At 35.7% G+C, this 17,441-nt stretch overlaps 1 protein-coding gene across 3 annotated transcripts in view; it reads left to right on the top strand.

Annotated features, from left to right (window-relative positions):
- RNGTT (RNA guanylyltransferase and 5'-phosphatase) overlaps positions 1-17,441 on the top strand; it is a 193,850-nt gene that overhangs the window by 100,539 nt on the left and 75,870 nt on the right. For 2 of the 3 annotated variants that reach the window (XM_064508770.1, XM_064508768.1), the window contains one exon: positions 1,370-1,438. The exons of the other annotated variant lie outside the window; for it this stretch is intronic. In XM_064508770.1, coding sequence (XP_064364840.1) covers positions 1,370-1,438 — 69 coding nt within the window. The remainder of the gene's footprint in view (positions 1-1,369; positions 1,439-17,441) is intronic. 3 annotated transcript variants of the gene reach the window in all.

Below are 17,441 nucleotides of genomic sequence, written 5' to 3'. Positions count from 1 at the left end.
TAGAAATGTGTATATATAAGTATGGTCTCAGCTAATTTGAAGGTTGCATTTTATTTTTAATGTATTTTTGTATTTGAAGGGAGGGGTTTTTGGTACTTGAATTTAATAAAATATTTCCCATGTGCTTTTGTAGGTATCAAGTGTATTCTTATTACAGATTTCTCACTGGCCTGTAGATTTTGGAAATATTACGCTCAACACAGTAATCTTGAAAGTGATCCCCAGAAGACTTAGCTTGTTTTGATTTTTTTTTTTTTTTAACTTTTTGGAGTATTTGAAAGATTTCCAGTGTGCTCGTTGTTCTGCTGAAGCAAAGATTAACAGTGAGGGGTTATTTTTTTCACTATTTTGTATAATTGTCTAATAAACAATGCATTAAATCTAGAATGGTTTATTTTTCTATGTACGTGGGTTTCCCATGTAATCATACAATTCTGAAGATCAGATTTTTTTTTTTTTAATGAACTCTTGTTTGTGAGCCTCAGTTGTAAATTTTGATATGATAATTAGGTAAGTGTATGCTAGGACTTCAAATTCTGAATTAGGGCTCTATGCTGAAATAGTGAAAAATAGTGTTTCACTGGACTATTTTTGACTTAAAATCTAATATCCTTAAGTGTTTTTCCACTTAAGCATACTCTCATAAAATATGCTTTTCAACTAAATTGTATCTAAAAATTGAATAATGAAAGCTGTAACTGTTTATACAGAATAAACGGAAATATTCTAACCATTGTGTGTATAAGAAAGGTTAGTTATTTTATAGCAAAATGATGAATTATTGTGTGCAGGTATCTAGTTTTTAGATAAAATATATATTATTATTTTAAAATAATTAGATAATTCAGATGGTTGTTTAGCAATAGTGTAGCAGTGTTATTGGGATATGCCCCAGTTAAGGAGTGTGCCAAAAGGGAGTTTTCAATGATGCCCTTAATTTTTTCAATACGTATTTTCAAGCAAAAATAAGCACTATTTATGTTTTAAAGTGGTGAGTTTGTTTTTTAATTTGGCCACGGATGACTGTGGTGTCCTATCTCAGAACTGCTCTTTCGTCAGCCGCGCTGCTTCTCTCTTCTAGTCTGTGGACTGTTTCTGATGTTTCTTTTTGGACGACGGCTTTTTCTGGAAGTGCTGCCGTAGTTGCTACCTCCCTGAAACGTGTTTGGACCTCAAGTGCTCTTTGGAAAAACTGCTAGTTTGTTGAGGCTTTCTATGTTGACATTTCCCAAGCTCTAACATTACATCTTAACTGAAACTGTTTGCTAGAGAGCAATTACAGTAGTAGCTTAGCAGCTGCTTCAGGATGGAATCTTATAAGCGATATATTTCTCTGTGCAAAAAGATGTATTTTCCTTTTGTTCTACAGCTCCTTGAAGGAAGCTTTGCTAGAGAAGTTAGCCATGAAGTGGATGGACTGATTTTTCAGCCTACAGGAGTAAGTAGTATAAGAATGGATTTTTTTTTTCATTTATTTTTTTAAATGGGATTTCCATTCCTCCTGGCCCCCCCCCCCCCCCCCCCCCCCAAATATCTACGACCTAACCTTTGTTTTGGTCAGAATTACTTTTCAAAGTTGATTTTAATTTTCTCGTTCCTCAAACTGCTTACATTCAACCAGTTTTCATCTAATTTATAGTGTGTGCGTGTGTGACTTTGGATTGATCCAAAGTAATATTTTCCAGAAATCAGCTCATGGTTTTTTTCCACATATGTGATGTGATGTGCTCCTAAATCAGGAAGGACTTTTTGTGATTGCCTGAGTTCCATGAATCTTTCAGCCACTGATCTGAGCCCTCAGGTTATTTTTCTTCTTCCAGGATGTTTCACGCGCTAAAATTTTAATAAAATTTATGTGATACGTACTATTTTAGTGAAAGTAAAGCATGATATATCTTTGAAACCTGCTTACCAATGTAAACATGCGACTGGGATGGGACGGGGGAAATGACCAGAAGAGTTGCAGGCAGACTTCTTAGCAACCCAAAAAGAGTATAAATGGATCGTTCTCAAGCAGCAAGAGTGGCTTTGTAAAAGTAAAGCAGTAGCGTGACCTCTTCCAATCTACTGATGCTACTGCTGACTGATGCAACAAACATAATCTATGTAGTTACACATTGTTACTGAAACATCATCCCTGTTGACATTTTTTCTTACCTTGTAAAGCAAGGAATCATTGTCTAAATTGGACCAAGACTACTACCTTGACAGCTGCTCGTTGAAAACATTTGTGTTTAGTTTAATACAGTTTTTTTCCTGGTCTACTTTCTATATTGTAGATCTTAGCAAGGGTGATGCCACTGCCATCTGGAAATAAGATTAACCTTGTTCTTCATGGCTACTTCTGCATCAGCTAACCACAAAATAAATGATCAGTTAGTCCTTTTGTTTCTTTAACATAATGGTTGTTTTTTTTAATATACAGCTATTCGAAGCGAAACTACAAGGGCGAAAAAAATTTGTATTTTCATAGGAAATCCTGTTGTCACAGAATATTGTTAAAATCTAAGGTGGTTGTGAAGGTTTTCCAGGATCACTTTTTTGAATATAAGAGGTTATGCTATTCCGATTTACTACAGTTAAATTTGAAATTACCTTTTCCACTTGAAATGAAATTACCTAAATGTCTCTCTAATCTTATTGTTGCAGGAAATTAATATATGATATGTTTTGTGTTTCTAGAACTTGTATTCACTGATTTAGCATACTGGGAAATTTATAACCCAATAAAAACTGTCTCTTGCTGCATAAATATTTATATAAGTTTTTCTCTTTAAAATATGGATTGTATTTGTTTAGTCCAATTTATTGTTCACATTTCAGTATTATTTCAGGGTTTATTGAACATAAGTTCATTGTACCTGTGGTTAAACTGATCTTTCCTTAGATTAAGTTTTCTCAGTGGTTTTTGGAGTTCAGGAAAATATAAATAAAATATTTAGGGAAAAGAAATGATTATAGACCTATTAATTGGGAAATAATAAACCTGTTTAACTGAAAAAAGTGAAGGAATGTAGATGACATTGCTTTTTTATTTTATGCGTTACAGAGAGCATAGAATAATTGGCAACAATACAAGGGCAAGAGAGTATAACAATGCATTAATGATCCCTTGAGAATACTAACTGAAATTATTTTTCTTTTCACATTATAGCTGCAGTCCTATCTATGATGTTTTTAGGTGCTTTTCACAGAGAAAGATGTTTATTGCTGGGTGGAGTAGATGCCTGAGTTTTGGTCATGGTGAGACCTAGAAACTTTGATAAACCTAGTTTGTCTCAAGTGAAAAGAGAGTAAGGCAGACTGCAAAATATACAGTGCATATCCAGAAGAAAACAATTTTCAACAACCATTTTTACTGACGTTTGATCGTGTAGAAGAAGAGACAGAGATGATGCTGACATTTAGAAAAGCAGCAAAATTTAAGGAATTTCTTCTGGGAGCTCATGAAGTCTCATGTGCGTTTTTGAGGAAGAAGGAAGCAGAGGTGGACAGGAATTTGAGCAAGGTCACAAAGAGGGATAAAGTGGCAGCAGAGAAGGTTGAATGGGATGTGACCATTTACAGACAGGAAAGCTTGGGGGGAGGAGGGAGACACTTTCCGTAAGTTTAGTAGTTAAAACAGAATGCATTAGTTAACTAATTATTTAGTATAATGAAAGCTGAGCCTATTAGTTCCGTCTGTTTGGTGAAAGTGTTTCTAGTTTATTCAAAGATGCTATTCTCTTGATCTGTGAATTTAGATACAGGCATCCAGACCTGAGTGTCTGAATATAATCCCTACTAACAGTAGGCAACACTGGTACTGAGAGTAAAGAAGAGTGGAGAAAGAAGATTTTGTTACTTTGAAGTTTGGTTTAAGTATGTCTTATAATGAAAATCAAAGTACCTGAAATGATTCATGAATAGGAATGGTGCTTGCAATCGGAGCCCCTTAGAGGTCCAGTTTTTCTCACTTTTCTCTCAGATATCGAGAGCTTCAGCATAATAGTGCCTGTGGGTTAGTTCAATTTGGAGAAATCAGGATATTTTGATGAAAAGGGATCTGTGAAAAGTTTTACTACCAAATTTAGTGTTTCAACTAGGTATAATAGGGTCTATTTTCTTCTGTTAGTCTTCCCATCTCCTTTTAAACTCATAATATGAGTTGTAAGCTGCTTGTACTGAAACATAAATTGTTTTGCACTGTGACTAGTGATGGTAGACACAATGTTAAGGACTAAGAAGATTGTATTCTGCCTGTGCAGGTTAGTTTATTTTGCAAGATCATGTTAACTCTGCATTGTTATTCCTAACTAATTCACCAGTTATCTGAATTATTTATTTGCGGTGTTTCCCAGGACATGCAAGTACTTTAATTTCATAAAAGGCCAATGACTAAGGCCTCCCTTCTTCCTCCTTTTCCAGAGACTAAATGCTTTCACAGATCATGGGAAGAGCATGTTTAGGGGAAGCAATGGAGATTTTTACCTAGTTTGTGATCTAAGATTGTTACATAGGTGATTTGATGTGATGTGTGCTTCATAGTGCCCCTGCACATCCCCTGTCATACCTACCATCCTCTAACAACTCCATGGTGAGAGACAAATATAAGACAATGTTTTCTTACTATTGTTTCTCTTCTTTCCTTTGTACTCTTTTCCTTTCTTCTGTTTCCTTTTCATGCTTCCTCTCTGTCCAGTAGCTTATTTCCCACATTCCTTTTGGTTTCCCTTTTATGTCTTTTCTCCCTGATGCTTCTTTTCCCTTCATCATTTTCTGTCCATTTAAGATGCTACTGATATAATTCCCATATTACTGAGTCAGCTCCATTCCATCTGATCAGCTTTCTGATCCCTCTACATGTAACAGGTTGGCAGAGCAGGGACCGAAGCTAAGTGCTAATTAGGAGGAGTGAAACAGGCCAGCAGGAAACTTCATGGACAGGTATGTTGCCCTGTGATTATGACCAGATCATGAGTGAACTTGCCTGGTAGTTTGCAGGTAAAAGCCTAATGCATTATTCACAGTTTCTGAATGCTCATATAAGATTGGAAACTTTCAATCATTTTTTTCTAAAAGGTTACTTCCAAAGAGTGAACAACTTTGTACATTTGTTTTAACACTTGCAGTTTGCCAACCTGTGTTTTTAATTGAAATCTCAAAAATGGCCTCTTATCTTTGGATAGCAGAATCAGCTCGCTGACCTGTACCCACTCATCAGTGAAATTACTTTTGCTATCTACCTTGTAAATCATACCTTCACTAGATATCTGCCTGAGGCTATCTAATTTTTATGCTAGCAGTCTCTTCATAACTGATTTTCTTGCTGGCTAGAACTATTATTTTGTCTTGCTTGGAAAAAGGATGAAATAATTATTTTATTCCTTGAGCAACCTAAAAGCAGGTTATCTGGCCACCACTTAGGAAGGCCTAAGGACACTTTTCGAGCATGTTTGGAAAGCTTGTATCAGGATTTATTCTTTTCTGTTTCATCTTTTTGCCTCCTGAACTCTATGATGTTTTTGTCTTGGCTCAGGCTGATTTCTGCTTGATACTCTGTGCTCTTATTTTGGATGAGGAATAAAATCTGGTTGTGTGGGTTTAGGATTTTTGGGGGGAAGGAAGAAGGACAGTTGTTGAGTTCCAGTCTTCTAAGAAAAATGTTATCTTAAAGAATAACTGAATTATTTAACTCATAACTCTCAATATTAAGCACTAACAAAAAACTTAGCTTTTAAACTGAAAGGAGAATAATAAACAGATTTTTATTACTGACTAACTTGCATGAGACTAATATATTTTCCTTCCCTTCCCTTGGCAGACTTAGTGGTGGTCCGAAATGCTTGATTGCCTGTTAATTATTTGCACTATTCCCATTGTGTAGTAGGCTGTATTATCATTTTTCATCATTGTAAAAGCTCACTGAAAATCACTAAAGTTACCTCAACTTTCAATTACTGAAATTGAGTGAAATATTTCTGAAAGGTACCACTGAGCGCAATATCTCCAAAAGGTCATGTTTTGTTTCATTAAACAGGGCCAGTTTCTCCTAAATAACCCTATATAATTGGTATGCCTTTCCTAGCAGAGAATACCTTTTCTGGGCTCTGCTGTGAATTTTAAAACATAAATCAGGTTAGTTACTGGCAAACGTTTGAAACTCAGACATCATGTTTGCTAGTGATGAGGCATCACTTATTGTTAAATATTTCTATTGCAATAGCAGGTATTCGCTACAGATGTAGGCTCAATACAAAAGCTGATGGATAAAGCCTTAGGAACTATCATATACATAACAAATTTTTGCTTTTAACAATCGTCCGTAATAAGTTTTTGCTTTTTTACAACTTTCTGGACTTAGTTTTCCAATTTTGTAGTGGTTCCTTAATGTAGATTGCCTACGTTTTGTAGACTTTGCAGCAGAAGATAATCTGAGGAGAAGAATTTTCATCAGCCTTTGTATTGACCCCTACTACCTAAACCTTTTATGTTTACTTAGAGGATCTCATTGCTAAAAGTGATTTCCCCTGTAAGAGGAACATTTCTGCCTGAATCTATTACCAGTCAAAGTGGTTGCTGTTGTCAGGTCAGCGTGCACTTCTTGTGTTGTGGTAGACTTTCCTTTAAAGGAGAACTTGCTGTCAGTCTCCTGAAATGCCACCGAGCTTTACAACTCTTTTCTGCCTATGAATAGCTGTTACATTCAATTTCCATGGCAATGTTCCTAGCAGTTCTTTTAAATTGCTACGCAGATCTCAAATATACCATCCTATCATATGCTTTATGAACCTGCTAAAATGTACTAGCAATGCACAGTATTTCTCTGAGTATTTTTCTGTGAATATACAAGTAATTTTTTTTGTGCCAATTCAAGTTTATCTTTGCTATCTTCAGGTGGTTTTATACCCTTTTTATATTAATAAACAACAGAAAAAACCAACAGAAAAACTAATAAGTAGAGTCCTCATCTAATTAAATTGCTAGACTCCTAAAGAAAAACATTATAATTTTCAAGCATAATAAACTTATTATTTCCACTGACTTTCTAAGAACCGGAGATAATTGTCACCTCAGGGAATTAGGACATTTCTTACAGGTACGAACTCCTAGCATCCACACTTGACAAAAAATGGCCAAGCGAGGGAAACGAATGACTTTTAGCTCTGCATATAGTGAGAAAACGACGTCTCTAAAGTTTTCCTTGCTTAACTTTCTACAATTGGTTTTCTGGTATATTTAGAGGTGCAAATCTATATGTAATTTGCCAAAATTGTTTAGCCTGACTTCCTTCTTTTGTCTGAATAGTTGTCAATGCCCTAAGTCTGATTGCCTAAGGAATGTACTAGTTCTAACTGATAGGTTATCTCATTTGTTTGCTTATGACCTATACCATACGAAGTTCTCTGATTTGTAAGGCAATGAATTGCATTTATGACAGTTATCTAAAAAGGTTCTTAAACTTCTGATGTGCAGTTTAATCATCCTGCAGCCATTGCTTGCCAATGGCATTAGACAGGAGCTATTTCTTACATTTTACATTATGTGTACTAGCCATCCTGAGGATTGTCATTTGACATTTAAAAGGTGGCATCTGCATTTGTGCCATTTGCGAGATTCTCTAAAAAGATGCTTTTTTCTGAAGGCTACCATTTTAAATGTTGGGAAAATAAAGATGTTATTTTGTGCTAGGATAGAATCAGTGCTCATAAAGGCCTTCAAATACATTTTTTTCGTTGCTCTTGTCTCAAAGTTAGATGCCTAGGAGCTTGCTGAGTACACTTGCTACTATGCTCCCAGCTGTGCCAGATTGCACATACTTTCTGACTAAAAGACAATGAGTGAATGTTAAGAATATATACTGTAAACATGATATTCAGGTGAGAATGCCAACACAATTGTTCAGCTTTGGCAAACATATCTGCTTTTAGGAGAATAAAGTTGTATTCACACAAATTAGGTTAACTTATGTGTGTGGTGGATCAACTTTGAAAAATGAAGTCTCTTCTATGGCTGGATAAGAAAGTCTGGGTTTTGCTTTGAATTAATGAGAGCTTGTTACTGGGTGATCCTATTAGTTGGTTCTGCTTGTTGTCCTTAACATAGGCTGCCATTAAGGACATGGTCAGCTGTCTCCATGGCAGTGTTCCTACTCATACTGAATCTTACAGCAGTCTTTCTGGAACTGAGGATTTGGTAGATCAGGAATGATGACTTGGAAACTGGAAAATACAGTGGGAAGTATATCAGCACTCTCTTTTCTTCAGATACTGGAATAGCTATCAATACACAGAATGCCTCATGTATGATTCATCCATACTCTTTCTATCAAACTGAAAAGATTTAGGAAAATATCTGGAAGAACAACCTTGTTGGGGTTATTTTCTCCCAGGACTTTCTCCTGTGCATGTCCAAGAGAACCAATAGACCTCTTAAGTTTCCATGAAGATCCTTCCTTAAATGTCCTTATTTTTTGTTAGTCAAGGCCATAGTAAAGCAAAGCAAAGCAAAACATTGTAGTTTGTATCAGTATAAGGAAAAATATTTAGCTAGGTCTTCATCCTGCTGTTTTAGTGTAAGCAGTAACACAGCATATCAGAAGGATGACATATACACCGGAGGGTTGTGAAAGCAGGGTTGCTTTCAGAGGAATATCAATGATTGCATCTATTACTCATAGTTTGAAAGGTTTACTGGGTCAATGCTCTTATAGATAGTAAATGTGAAAATGGAGAGTCAGTATCACAAACAGGTAGCTGAATTATTGTATTTATCAAAACATATTTTAGTTTTCTTGCTAGGATGTGTTATCAGATAAATCTATGAAGGTAGCTATGTATATTTAGTATCAACACATTTAAAATAAGTATATTCACTTAGCTACCTAGCCCTGTAGTGTACAGAACATAGTGTGCTCTGCAAGGCTTATTGGTGCCTGCTGAATTATACTCTGTTTTGACAAAGTAGGGCAGAACATAACTGTAGTAATTTGATCTCTTTTTGGCTGCTGGTAGCTTTCGTTTCAGTCGTAATTGTATTCTCTGTTGCATTCATCAGAGTCATTCAAAAGCTCTCTTAGACTTGCATTTACCATTTTGGTAATATCAAAGTCTTGATCTTCATATGAAAGTTATAAATGGCTGTTAAGAAAATTCCACTGTCTTCCATTGATATACATACTGAATAATTTAGAGGTGACTGTCATATGGGATATACCCTTCTAAATATAGGATTAAAAGGGCAGTGCTGGACTTTATAACATAACCAAAGGAATCAGAGACATGAAACCAACGATGTGCTTCAGTAATTACTGCAGATAATCATAAAGCAAAACCTTGTTTTCTCTTAGTGCTGTTGACTGTGTTTTTTGAAATGAACGACTTTTCCATGTCACTCGAGAAGCTGCCCACCAAGATAGAGGAACTCTGAAGTATCTGCTAGTTCATTGCAAAAGGGAAAAATGAGTAAAAGTCTTAGGTGGAAATATCCCAGTCTTCATAAATGTGGATGTTCTGTGTACTTGGAACAACGTGATTCAAGAAGCAATTAGTGCACTCATAAAACACTGTCTGAAAGTATTGAAAAGTTTGAACTGACAGATAGCAGGTTGTTTGTTTCCAAACAATGATGACTGGAAACCCCAAGATCTCCTATCTCTATATTCATCCAACTACTGAAACAAAACATGTATTTTATACAACACAGGGTTCTCTGGAGAGAGCTATCAACTTATGAGAGCAATTAAAATACATGTGTCTGGGACTTGTCAGATTGTGAATTGATGTTGCCATTGTTAAGTGAAAATATGGTTTGTTCCGCTAGTAATAAATAACTGGAACAACAGAAGATTAAAAAGTAATTCAGAGTAGTGTAGTTTTTGGAAATGCTTCATTGTTTAGCAAATGTAAATCTGTCACGGGATCCAGTGGTCATAGGATGAGCTCAGAACCAGGGAAAAAAATTTGATATGTGGTTAGCAAAATAATGGTCTCAAGGCTGTTCCTTGTGTTTTGATATATACAATGCAAAGCTCTAATTTTTTATCTAAATAAATTTAAAAAGATTTCTGTTGGATACTGTGGTATCACAAAGATGGGGAAAAAAATTAAAGTTCAGTTGGGGAACAGAATGGCAGAGGTCAGATTCTGCTAGTTTTTAAGCAGCATATTCCTATGCAATGGTTTTAGCATCAGCTGAATAAGCTTTTAAGCAAATTCAAATTGCTTTGGCTTTTACAAGAAAATGCCTCTGGCTCCAAGGACAAATACGAAAGAACAGTAGACACAAGCATTATTGTTTGTATACATAATTTACAAAATATAAAAGATAACATTTTTAAGCAATGTAGACTTTTCTGTTAGGCAGATAATCATGTAGGAAGTGGGTAACATCAGATACACTGTATTTATAAAACATTCAAGTCTTTTTTCCAGAGCACTAATAAGGTTTTGGGAGGGTGCATTTTATTTTTGAGAGAAGAATCAGAGAATCAGAAACCCTCTGTAAAGTATGGAGTGTAGTACTATTTCCAGGTAATAAGACTGTAGAAAACATACTTCTCCATTCTACTGGTTAAATATATGAACAAAACTGAACCTTCTCTATGTAATTCTTCAAATGAAGGATATCAGTATTTTTTTTGCCTTTCCAAAGGCTTAAGTAATATAATCATCATGCTTTCATCATTGTTAGCTGACTTGGTTTAAATTTTACATTTACATTAAAATATTAAAATATTTGAACTGGAAAAGAACATGAGTGTACTCTTCATAATTTGCAGATGAATCAGAACAACAAGGTAGAGTATTTTCGTGACTATTTATTCACATTTTAAAACAAATTGATTTCTGCAGGATTAGCAGCTTTATGTATGTATTGTATGTTTATGCAAGACATAGTATTTTTCATAAGTAAAATACTGTAAGAAATGTATTTTTTACACATTATCAGTGCTGTGTCTTTTCTGTTTCTTGATTGGATGGGCACATAACACCATGTGACTTATCTGACTACCTGTTAGTAGATACAAGTGAAATGTATAGTATTGGTGATCAAATCAGAAAATATACTCATACATCATTGTAGAATAGATTTGGATAGTAATTTTGTCAGATTCATGAGCTGCTTACAGATATTCCACAAACAGGACCTAATTTGTCAAATAAATTATTCATTGAAAATCATTCACTTAGCTCTAATTGCTGCACATGTAGCTGGTCCATCGCTGTGGAAAGCAGCTGCAATGCTAGTAACAGTCTTCAGCTGTATTTGAGAATGTTGGTTGCTTGGGTTGGTTGATTAAAAAAAAATTAAAATACTGTATAAAGGCAGGTATCAAGGACTGCTTAACTATAATTATGAATTGTGCCTTTTTATACTGCACTTCCTTTCATGTGTTTGTGCAAGACACTGAAGCACGAATGACAATTGTTGCACGGAGTCAGATGGTGTAATGGGAAACAGCTGTAATACAACTGTTCTCTATGTTGAATACAACTGTTCTCCATGTTGTCATGAGGATCTTGTTTTTCTCCAAGGTAGCGTTGCTCACACTTGCTTTGTCACAATCAGTTTGCTCTTATACTTACATTCAGCTTTGGCTTTAATACTGCATACTTGTGAACTATTAATTTTTTATTAAATCTTTACCACTGATAGATTTATGAAATGTTATAGGAAGACTATAAAATGAAAACTGGAATTAAGCTAATACCTTGCCTTGGAGCACGTTAGAAATTAGAGTGGTTAGCTACCATACTAGGGATGGTGTTACCATGGAGAGAGCTTCTGTTTCCATGACATTTGCTTGCATATTTTGGTAGGCCTTTGAAAGAAGTAGGGTTTTGTCCTCTGTCAGATTTGGTGGGTGTTACTCCATTACTTCGCAAACTCTGCAGTGTCTCATGGCAAACGTATATTAATTAATTAGTGAGGAATATTAATGGTGACCGTCCAAAAAAAGAAAAAAATTGTTGTTAAAACTTCTAGCATCCAGAAGGCAAGTTATTTTTATAATATTTTAAATTGACTTAGACTTTCTGGCTTGGTTTTAACTGAATAAATGTACTCTGCTTGTATATATTTTTGTTAATTAAAAAAAACCCACAGCTAGTAAAGCAGAGTTTTACTGATTTGAGGAAAAAATTGCTTGGCTCTGTAGCTAATGGCTTTATACTATGAGGTCTGCCTTCTAATGGAGTGGAATTACGGAGAACAGACAGATTTAAAATCAAGTCCAGAGGTATTTCACTGTTCAAGAATCAGTCATTGGCTCAGAGGTAAAATTAAAAAAAGCCGTTTTTTCTCAGGATGAAAGACACACAGCTTTTGAAATATTTGGTAGCGATCTTCAAAAAGGAGATGCTTTCGTCGCTGACTGTTTTTCCCCAGAACAATAATTATGCAATATGATGGTAATCTACCGGCAGCTTTTGCATATTTCCTACACTGAAAATTTCTGATTGCAGTCACATATGTACTTACAGTTCTCTCCTGCAAGATTGCACATATTTTAATACAGGTGGGTATGTCCTCCAGGTGCTTGAATAGAGGGAGGCTGGCCACAGTATGGATTGTTGAACACTGCTGCGTGTCCTGTTCTCACCAGCACGAAGGGTGTGGGGGAAGAGGGATGCGGTGGATTAAGCACTATTCAGTGTTCTTTGCCCACCTCTAAGGCAAAATTGCTCATCTTCGGTTCCTACTGAACTGTTGACTATTTTTACCTTTGTATACCACTCTTCCTCTCTGATTAGTTTTTAGAATTGTAGAGGTTTTTTTAGTAGTCTTTCTTTTTTTGCCAGGTTGTGAATGGGAGTCTGAAAATTTGATCCTTTTGTGATATCTTCTTGGACTAGATTATTCTCTGATAGGTCTGCTTACAGCAGTTATAAACAGGTGTCAAGACTTGAGCTGATACCTTCTCTGAAACTTTTTTTTTCTTTTTTCTCCCCCAGAGGTATACCCAATTTTGCATTTTTGAAAGCACAAACATACATGTGCAGCTGAGGGAGCATTGTTCTTGTCACTCTTAGATATGTGCAGCCTGAGAACCTGAGAATTGTCCAGTCTAATACAATTAAAATTTTTGTTTAGTCTTAGTATTTTTGTTTAATCCTATCTTAGTGTTTTGGTATTTGATAGTGTCTAGAAGTAAACGTGTAGGAAGTGGAGGGTGGTGCTTCACGTAATATGCTCCCTCCACTTCCATCACAGTCATTGTTATAGGCCTCTCTTAGCCAAGATGGCTTTGGTTTCCACTTGAACTGAAGTTTTAGATCTTTTTGCCAAAGATGCTACCACTGACTTCCAATATGCTAACAGTAAAGTTAAGCTCTTTGTCCAGATTTTAGAATCGTTTTATTTCAAAAAATAGATTATTGAATGCTTTTGGTCTATAAAAGCCCAGTTCTCCTTCTGCTGAGGGCATATTACATAGCAGAAAAGATTTTTAGAAGATAGCTCATAAAACGCGCAGGGTGTTCTTGGTGTCAATAGAGAGCTGTAGTTCAACGTAAGTCTCAAATCCTTTTTGGAATACCTACTGGATCAGACAGGTGCATTTGTTCACTTTGCTGCCATCTCCATACTCCTCCTCTTCTACTCTTCTAAAAGAAAAATATCTGAAGGATTCTATCTATCTGTGTATTACAGATCAGATGCTGCTTTATGGAAGTCTAGTTTATTGGCTCTGAGCTCATAATAGTGTGCTTATTATTATATCCATGTGTTTTAGTAAAATTTACATTGGAAGGATGTTGGTGAAAGGTAGTCCTTAATGATCACCTCATTTTACAAATCCCTTCTCACCACTGAGATACAGTATCTTCCAGAAATTGTTGCAGATTCCTGCTTGACCAGTGGCTAAAATTTTTTTTTTTACTACATCATTCTCAGTTATGAGGGAGATACTCGGTCCTTTTATGGCAATAGCAAAAAGGATGCGTGGGAAACTGATAAACCTGCTATAGGGATATTGGACTGTGAAAAAACTTCTCATAAAGTGGCTCAAGTTTGTCTCCTTTCTTCTCCCAGAATTGTTGAGTGACCGTACACTGAATGTTTCAGTTGATAGTTATTTGTGAATTGACAACTCTGGGAGCAGTTCTCTTAAGAAGCGCAATTCTGTATTTTAAAGTTCTGAGTATAGTTTTGGTTATGAAGAAGCTGTGCTTAATCAATATTTCTCTTCTCTTGTCAGTGCGTGGAACTTTATGTAGTGTGGCTAAATGTGGTATTGTCTGTTTTTGCAAATGATAATTGTCATTTACCCCCTTCCCTGATTCTCTGCACCTTCAGCTGCTTGTCTTCTCAGAGCATAGCCACACAATTATTTTAACATTAGGTATAAGGAAAGGGAAGGAAATATTTGAGAGGAGGAGAGGGTGAAAAAGTGACTGAGACTGGGAATTGTCTAAAACCATTCTGCTAGTAACACCCTGAATGTTCCCTGCCAGCAGCAGGTATGTTGGAAGAGGCTCTTCACCACAGTTGCTCAATGCCACCATTCAAACTAGGTATTTTGGGTTGAATGCCTCATCGACTTTTGTGCAGTCATGCTTTATGGAAGGGATAGAACCTCTGCTGTGGCTGAAATTGTTGTTTTGTTGTGTTTTCAAATTGGTTAGAAGTTGTAAGCAAGATTAACCCATTTTGGAACCACTGCTTTTAGGTCATCATAAGTGGAATGTGACAATATCTATCCTTAAGAAGGAAAGCAACTACTCTTTAGTGCAACTGAAGTTTTTTGAGTGAGTTTTTTTTTTTTTTTTTTTTTTTTTAAACAGCCTACACTTTTTTACCTTTTACTTGCAGTGGTCAGGAAGCAGCTATTCTGTTCAAATTCTTGGCACTTACCCAGAGCCACTGACTTGCTTGTTCCTAAATCAGAACTGCAAGGATTAGCTTCCCACAAAAAGTGGGCAGGACTCTTTCATTTTCTCCTTTAGGGTGCAGTGTTTCTTCTTGCAGGAGGAGTTTTCCCTTCTCACTATCCAAATTGCTCTCTCAAAATGAGGGTTTTAATTGTATTAATCTGATAGCTCAATACTTGAAAGGGAAAATACGTATTCTCAAATATTTGCTCAATATACGCTTTTTTTTCCACTTTGCTTTACCTTTGCAAATACATCAGCTTGCTACTTGTGAAACAGTTGGGCCGTCAAGTACATGCTGAGTTCTACTGGTTGGATTTCCTCTCTCCTTCTCGAGAATAATTGTGTGAATGTTTTCTTGTGAAACCAAGAATGTCAAGTATAGTTCTTACTATTTTATTCTAGATACATAATGATGAATTTAATGATGAGTATTTTATAATTTATATATTAGAATATGTAGCCTAAAAGGATAGCTTTTGTTTTTTTCTTTTTAAAAATACTGCAGGATTCGGTATTCCAAGCAAGACTCATAAATGTTTAATTCAAGGAGATTTGTAGCCCTGTAAAATGTAATAAGCTAGCCCTTAATGACAATTTTGTGTAACATACATTTGGCAACATGTAGAAAAAATCCTGCTGGCAATTCTATGCATCATCTTTCATGCATATCAGTTCAGCTCTAGGGGCTTTTCAGCTCTGGAATTAAAAAGAGAAATTAGACTACATCTGAGACCAGCATGCTGCAGTTTCTTAGCTTGTACTTGTACGTTTCTCCTTATGTTCAGATTAGCTTAAAGGTACAGCTCACTGTCTTCCCCTTGAAATGAGAGGGGTTGGTGTGTGTGTTTGCTTTTTGAGATTGACATTCCTCAAGGAGTATTTTGGTATATTTTCACACCCTTCTATTTAGGGTTTGTAGGTTTCATTAACCTTCCTGAACTCTAAGGTGATCTGCTGAAATATTTTTCTTGGTATACTGAACAGAAAAATGTCGACAAAAGCAATGGTATGATGAGGCCTTGTAGCTGCTGTGAATGTGATCTTTAATGCTGATGGACTACCCAGCTTGCAGATCAGGTTATGGTAGATAGCCAGCGAAGAGCAGTGGTTCTTGTTTCGTGGTGGTTCTTTTGTTACAGTGAGGATCCTTCTGTTGTCAGACTTCAAGCAGTTCATACTTTCTGCTGGTCTAATCCAGTTTTTCCAAATTTATAGGAACCTTTGACCACAAATTAAACCACCCACAAAGAAGTAAGTTCCTCTCTCATCTGTTCTTCTTTACATCCTTTTCTGATGTAAATTTAAGAGACTACATTTAAGCTGTTGGGACAAAGGCAGTAAAAACAGAAGGACAGAATGTAAAGAAGAGCTAGAGACTGCTGCAGGGGGGCTTTAAGAAATGAGAGAAGTTTTAGGATGATAAATATGAAATAAATTATTTGTATAATAATATGGAATTCATATAAATGAATTTTATGAATATAAATTCATGTAACTATGAAGCTTTAAACATGTAAAGAGACAGAAACAGTGAGTTTCATAAAACAAGTGATTTAATGAAGCAGCTGCACCTATCACATCCTGGAATGAAAATCAGTGTTTTCTCTAACATTACTTCATGTAACTAATGATGTTTTCACAGTAAAAATGTGAAATTAAAATTAAGAAGGAAGACGATCTCCCTAAGAATCTTTTGACGAGTTGGTGCATCACTGGGAGAGAGAAGGAAGGAAGGAAAACATTGATTTAGGACATGATAAAAAAAATTGTAAAGAACTGGGTTGCAGGAACAGTTCTGTATTATCTCAGCTGTCCCAACAGTTTACTTTAAATTCATCCCTTCATATTTGGTCATCAGCTTCTATATCTATGAATTAAGGAACAGTGTCTTCAACAGTCCTAAGGAGATGAATTTGGATAGAGTCATATTACACTCTGGAAGGAGAGTAGTGAAGGAGAATGTGACCATTTAAAATTTGAAGAGTTACTAGCTATATAATAGTTTTAAAAGGTTATGGCTTGCTCACAAAAAACAAGCTGGGCATTGTTGTGGTATTTAGCAGTACAATTGTCCAAAGGTTGTTCTGTTTCATTTTAAATTTCAAGAATTACAGACTGAAAATAATAAACTCAGCTAATAAATTAAAGAGAATTAAAATTGCTTCTCTCTTTCACAGTCCAAGCTATGACCTGTCATTGAAAAAAATGCATTTCTGTTAGATATATTAATAAACTGGATTGGGCCTGAAAGAATAGCAAAAATAAGCATCATTAGTGATATCAAGTAAGTTTCAATTATTTAAGGAAAAGTTGGGTCTTTCAGATATGTGGTAATATATTGACTTGAACATGTGTACATATATATGCATACATGATATATCTGTATTTATATACTTATATATGGAGAAGAGTAACTGCATATGAAAATACAGAGAGCAGGGTATGAGCTAAGCCTTGTAAAGGAGGTGCCAAGCACTGCATGTAGTCACTGTGCAGGGGCACATGGCAGGGAATACTGTCCTCCTAAATTAGGTATGTGTACCTGTGTAAAGCTTGAGTTACTCACCTTTCTCCATTGGCTCCAGA

This window comes from Dromaius novaehollandiae, chromosome 3, assembly GCF_036370855.1.
Source record: "Dromaius novaehollandiae isolate bDroNov1 chromosome 3, bDroNov1.hap1, whole genome shotgun sequence".
Taxonomy (NCBI): Eukaryota; Metazoa; Chordata; class Aves; order Casuariiformes; family Dromaiidae; genus Dromaius; species Dromaius novaehollandiae.
The sequence above is the reverse complement of the archived record's forward strand: the minus strand, read 5'-3'. Positions and strand labels throughout refer to the sequence as shown.